We start from the raw sequence: 6873 nt of genomic DNA, 5'->3' as shown, positions 1-6873 counted from the left end.
GCGCGAAGGGGGGAGGCCTGGCGACGCTGCGCCCTGACGGGCGCTCACCGACGGCTAGGGAGGCCGAGACGGCCAGGGAGGAACAGCCAAAATGCCCCCTCGGCTTATAAGCGGGTCACCAATTTTTCCCAGTTCTTTGTGGGAAAATCGGTCCCTCGGCTTATATTCGGGTCGACCTATACTCGAGTATATACGGTAAACCTTTCTCTGGCTCTGGTCTTAGTATTTTTCTTTTTCTCAAGCTTTCTGAACATGATAATTACTGTGTTCCTTTTTCTCCCTCTTTTTCCCCAGTTCATATTAGTCAGGGCATTTCATTTTACCAATGCTTTTTTAACAGCTTCAATTGCTGAGTAGTATTAAAATGCCATCTTTTTATTTCTGTTTGTCATAAGGGATTATTATAATGCTCTTTCATTGGATTCTTGTCTGTTTTCTCCATTAGCCTCTTGTGCCTGTTTAGTTTTATGTATTTACTTAAACAGTTTATATGGCCTCCCACCATGCAGCAGTTAACTCTGGGCCGCTAACATTAAGTAAAGAAAATAGTTATTATTTTTAACTGTTTGTTAGATGTTAACAATCAATATTCAGTGTACCAGATGACCAAATAAAACCTTTTATTTTTACAGTCAGATTAATAGCAACAGGGCTCACTTAACCCTTTAGTTCGAATACTTGAGAAGTAAAGTCAGACCTTTAAAGTTTTGCAGAAGACCAACAGGATTGCAGCCTTGCAAATCTCAGAGGAGATACTGTTCTGCATGACAGAGAAGGCATGTCTCATGGATTCTGCAAAATGACACGGTTGAATAGAGGAGGTCCAGAGCACACCCACCTTATCAAAGCTAGTGGGATGAACAGAAAAGATTGGAGACAAACGGTTCCTATAGGCAGTGCTTTTTTTCTTTAAAAAAAAGGTGCCGGAACTCACACATGCCATACAACCCGCCTTGCCTACCCTACAAGGTTCCATCCAAAAAAGGTGCCGGAACTCCGTTCTGGGCGTTCTATGAGAAAAAAAGCCCTGCCTATAGGTAACCTGCTTTGTACTGTGTAGGGCTTTAAAGGTGACAATCCAGCACCTTAAATAGCACCTGGTGCAGCTCATAGAGCAGTGATGATGTATGCGTGTATCTTGACATGACTCAAACTTTTTGTGGATGATTGATACCAGCCCTTTGATGTAGGCAAGGTTGGAAAATGCTCCACAGGTTTTACTGGAATATTACTGTATTGATATAAATTATAGAAACCACATTTTGAATGCCAGACAGCATTTTCCCTTCCTTCCTTTTTATACCCAAAAGAGTTAATGTAGAACTTTAATTTCCGTGTCACACTTTCTTGTTTCCCTGGGGTGAACTCATATTTTATTAATTTATTTATTACTCCAAGGTAATTTCTGTGGTTCTCAACAGAAACACATAGTCTTTCACAGACATTCTTTCTTTGAACTCTTGCACATTTGTCTTTTCCATCATATTTTTCTTTATCTAGTACCTAATGTTGATAAAGGATATTTGAAATAAGAGATTGTCCAGTGTCTCACATCAAATTAAGATATGGAATGGAAAATCTGAATAAGAGTTTGAGCATTATAATTGATTGGATGAGGGCCAGTGAACTAAAACTGAATCCTGTGGTGCATTGTGGGAAGAAGTATGCAAACATGTACCCAACAGAGCTGATAAATAGGCAGCCAAACTACTACTCAGCAATAGCATTATAGTCTCCTTGCTAATGGAACAATGCCATACGCTAATAATAAATAATAATAGCTTATAAAGCAATTAGGTAGAATTGCTTCTAAATGTCTTGTGAAGACAGCCTTTTTTAGACATTAGTGTTTTTAAATGTGACAAATCAGCATTGTTGTAGTGGAGGAAGCTCCTGGTATTCTGCTAAAGTAGACAATATTTTAAAGGGCTGTAGCTTATCTTGCAGTTTTCTGGAGGATCTCAGGAGGTCGTATGATGTGACAATCTCACTAGCCAGTGGTGTTTTTTTGTTTTGTTGTTTAAATAATATTGGAAGGTTTCCAACTTTCATCCCAATTTTTAAAGTTTTTAATATAATTTCCTGTTTAGCATTTTTAAAAAAAGAAATATGAAAAAATAATACAAACTAATATAAAGTAAGAGAAATAAATAAAAAGTAAGTTAGAAGAAAGCTGAAAGTGCAAGAAAGAGGAAAGAAAGAAAGAAAAAAAGAAAAAAAAGATACAAAGAAGTAGCTTTAATTCAATTACAAACTTATTTCTTACTCTGTGGTTGCAATTTTTTTCATTCTATAATCCATCCTATCTAATCGTCAAAACCATAAATCATAAGTTCCTTTTTTGCTGTCCCTAAAGGTTTCCAGTCAACACTTTGTGTAGATACTATCTTTTCTTTGATCAGAGAAACCAATTTGGCCTTTTCAGCAAGTTCCATCATCTTCACCAACCATTCCTCCTTTGTGAATAGTGCTAAATCTTTCCATCTTTGTGCATACAATAAACTTGCTGCAGTTATCATGCACAAAAACAAAGTTACATGATTTTTTCCAACTGTTTGTCCATCAATTCCAAAAGAAGAGCCTGTGATCTAAATTGTATATTAATCTTTAAAAACCTCTGAATCAGTATATGTGTTTAAATCCAAACTTTTCTAGGTTTTTTTTACGTATCCATCAAACATGATGAAATGTTTCCTTCTTGTTGACATTTCCAATTTAAATTTGAGATGCCTTTATAGATTCAGGACAATTTGTAATATTTATCAACAGTACATCATTTTATAAAATTATCTTTAAGATTATAACATAGTGTAAATTTCAGTTCTTTCCACCACATATTTTCCCATCGTTCCATCTGTATATTGTAATCAGATTTTGTATTCCTCTTTATCATACATTCTTTCACATGTCAATAAAATTGTATAAGTTTTAACAACTACGTGTTCATCATTTGTATACAATTCTGTTTCAAACTCAGTCTAACAATGTTCAAAATCATAAATTCTTTTGTCTACTTTAAATCTTTTTAATAATTGCAAATAAGAGAAACATTGACCACCATATTATTTATTTATTTATCTATCACATTTATGTAGCTGCCAATTATACAAAAGTGACTCTGGGTGTTGTACAACAATCAATAAAAATAATAAATATATAAAAATAATTATAAGCACATGAAAATTATTACAAATTAAAAGTGCTATAAAAATGAAAATATACAAACCATACAGAGTAAAAAGATCAACTACTGTGGAGCTATCTGGATATCTGGTAATGGTGATAACATTTATTCTCATGAGCTTGTTTGGATATTAATACCATGAGAAGCATCCTTAAAGTTGTTCTTATTTTCAAAAATGTGCTTGCTAGGCATATGGGAAAGAACTTTTCTCTATATGGCCATCAATCCATGAAAGACCTGCACTTCCATTCTTTTCATGAAGAGATCATGAAAAAGATTGAGACTCCTCTTTAACAAGATTTTTGGCACTTAATTGATAGTACTTTTAGATGACATTTTATTTTATTGTATTAGATGTTTTGTTTTTTGACTATCTTGAATCCCATACCAATAAAAATATTACTTTAGGAAAAAGAATACTAAATAACAACAATGCTTTCATTTTTTTTCACAAGTACAAATGTTTCTTTGTTATTTAGGAGAAGTCCTCATTTTTCACATCATTTAATTTAACTTTCTGATTTTTCTAGAGCACTCTGACCTCACGAGCAAAAAGCTTGACTTTGTTGCCCCTTGGAACAGCTAGCTCCACATCTCTCAATTCTCAAAAAATTGTAAATCAGAGTGGGCCTCCAGTTGTCACTATAACACATCACAAATCTCCTGTGGTAGCCCGAAAAACCAAACCTGAGTATCCCCACCAGCTTCATGGAGTCAGAGAAGTAAGAATTATGTGAAATTCTTCTATGGGTGAAAATGTGATGTAATCTCTGGAGTACTTGGTTAGATATTTATTTAGACTTTTGTCTTCTTTGTACTATAGAACACTATAAAAAATTAACACTAACAATTTGTCTAAATGGTTGAAGTTCTTAAAAGCTAACTACTAGTTTTTACTAAGTTGTATTGGTAGAGTATTTATGTAAAGCAAATATTTTGAAGTATTTGGGCTGGTAAGCTTTATTGGAGTTTCAAGAGAATCTTTGGGATACTCTCACAAAATCTCTGCCTTGATAAGAGTAGGCAGTCCTAAAATCAGAAAACAGGATGTATCTTTGTCTTTTAATATTAGAGATTTGTAATCATAAAGTTCAGTATTTGATGAGGGAAGAAACTAGAATGATGTGGGTTCAATTTAATATTTTGCCTTTGAGGCAGAATTACATGCGTTCATGGATTTGTCAAATACTTTTCTGTTTAAAATGTCCTTATTTTTTCAAACTTCAAAAGAAAAAACCCCCAACCAAACTGCAATTATTGTTTTCCAATGCAAAGTAATGAGAATGTATATAGTAATGTTTTTTAAAAAGGGAAAGCCTCAACAGTGAAAGCTTTTGCTAATGGAAATGTGGTTTGAATGCTTCATAAAGAGGGAAAACATTGAGGTTATTGATGGTAAATTGTTAAATATAATGGGATAAAAGCTATAGAAACTTTTGAAAGGATTTGATACATCATGGCGTATTACATAACAGTTGAATTTCAGACCTAGCACATAATGTACGTGAGCAATTTGGAAATAAACCTCTGTTTGGTTAACAATGACAGACACTCGCAGATACAGAACTTGTATTATACACATTAGAAAACTACAACATTACATTACGTTTCAACCTAATCGCCATTCAAATTGAGGCACTTGTCATAACGTCTTACAAGGTTTGAAATTCCTTCTGCAAAAAAATCTCCCACCTGGGAATAAAGCGACCTTGTAACAGCATCGTGAACCCATTTGGTGTGTTTTGTGCTCCTCAGAAAGGAGTTTTGGTACCCAACGAGCACAGAACTTGCGGTATCCCAAATTTTCTGTCACTACCTTGTACAAAACAGTCTGAGAAATTTGGAGAAAATGTAAAGAAAGTGCAGATATTGTGAACCGACAGACTTCACGGACCTTTTTGTCAATTTCCTGCATGAGTTCATTGCTGACTACAGATGGGCGGCCACTTCTTGCCTCATCATGCATGTCAGTTCGTCCATCTTTAAACATGCAACACCATTGATGTACGACACCTTCACTCATCACATTTGGTCCATAAACATTACACAATTTGCGATGAATCGCAGCCGCTGAAACGTAAAAAATCAAGCTAGGGCAGGTGTGGGTGTTGGAGGTGCCCCATGCGCCCTGCACCCGCTTACCTCGACCGCGGCTGCCAGGTCTCCCTCATCTTGACACCTGCCTCACCTTGCAGTGGCGGTACCAATAGCCCTGTAAAACAGGAGCCCGTGTGTCCACCGGTGGCCTACTTCTGCGGCCACTTGCTGCTGCTCACACGTGTCGTCCCTGGCCTCTGTTTCATTGCAGAGGCCTTCAGAAAAGGCCTGTGCAGGCCAGGACGGAGGTCCAGGTTGACATGCTTGTCGCTCCCCAGCCTCCATTTGGTCTCTGCCGGCAAAACAGAGGCCAGGGAGTGATGTCCTCAGTTGCACAAGCCTTTCCTAAAGGCTTCTGTTGGCGAAAGGAAGCTCGGGGGCGACATGTGCGAGTGGCGGCAAGCTGCCGCAGAAGAAATGGGCCAGTGGCAGCTGGATGGGGCTGTTGGTGCCGCCGCCGCGAGGCAAGATAGTGAGAAAAAAACACATATAGCCTCCTGCCTTCCCGATCTCCTTCTATTCTAACTCTGATGACGCCGGCAGTTTTTGGCCGGACAAAAACTTAGTGACTCTTCTTAACCACAGGCTTGTTTATATTAAACAGGCTGGTTTATCATATCCTGGTGTTCGTTTTTTCTTTTATTTGTTAACATAATGTCCAGGATTCGCATTTTTAGTATTTTAAAAACACACACACACACACACACACACACACACACACACACACACACACGTCTTATTTTCGGGGAAACACAGGTAGTAACAGCATTCTCCCAATTGTTGGACCAAGATGCTGTCTCTACACATACATTAAACTGGTTGCACTATCCACTCCATAAGCAAACCACGTCCAGTTTTTAACATTCTATTTTTGTAACTTTACTATTTTTTCAATCTTTTCAAAGTGTTTATGAGTTTACCACTGTATTTGTCATAAAATCTTTGTAATAGTCTTTGTAGCATTTTCTCACTTCATTTCATCCCAAATCATTATGAATCTTTATTTTACTTTTAGTCATTGTACTATGGACACATTTAAATTTTTCTACATATTTCATAGCACTTTTTATTTCCATCAAAATTGCCCCTTTCTCTCCTTCTTTTAAGTGTTTCTGTTCTCTTTCAGTACATTCTTTGCAACCATCTTTTACTTATATTCACATTATGTAACTTTCTGTTATTCTCATTTCTGCGACATTTTCATATATGCATTTTCTTTATTCACAGTTTTTTACTTCATCATTTCACCAAGGGTCCTTTTTCGTACTGTACTTGCCATTAGCATGCTGACTTCTATGGCATTCTGTAACATAATTCTCTTTACTCTGTTCCAAGTGATTGCCACATTCTTTTTTCCTTGCACTCATTTTCTGTTTATCCACTTGGGAAATTAATCTGTCTTCTAATACTTTTTCATAAAGGACTGATATTTCCTCCTCAGTTAGTCTGCTTTCACTCTATTTTATTTTACTTCTTACCCATTTAAAATGGTAAGGATTATATTGCATCTCAGAAAATGGGATGCCGTGGAATTAACTTTTTGTGAAATTAGATTTTGTATCTCTATACATTTAAGTAAAATATATATTTGC

General features: G+C 36.3%; 1 protein-coding gene across 1 annotated transcript in view; it reads left to right on the top strand.

Moving 5' to 3' along the window:
* The window catches only part of OSBPL10 (oxysterol binding protein like 10), a 71066-nt gene that overhangs the window by 35551 nt on the left and 28642 nt on the right, over positions 1 to 6873 (top strand). Inside the window, exon 4 of the mRNA XM_029283430.1 lies at positions 3715 to 3906. Within this exon, the coding sequence (XP_029139263.1) occupies positions 3715 to 3906 (192 nt within the window). The remainder of the gene's footprint in view (positions 1 to 3714; positions 3907 to 6873) is intronic.

This window comes from Protobothrops mucrosquamatus, unplaced genomic scaffold, assembly GCF_001527695.2.
Source record: "Protobothrops mucrosquamatus isolate PMUCROS unplaced genomic scaffold, P.Mucros_1.0 scaffold83, whole genome shotgun sequence".
Lineage (NCBI taxonomy): Eukaryota > Metazoa > Chordata > Lepidosauria > Squamata > Viperidae > Protobothrops > Protobothrops mucrosquamatus.
The sequence above is the reverse complement of the archived record's forward strand: the minus strand, read 5'-3'. Positions and strand labels throughout refer to the sequence as shown.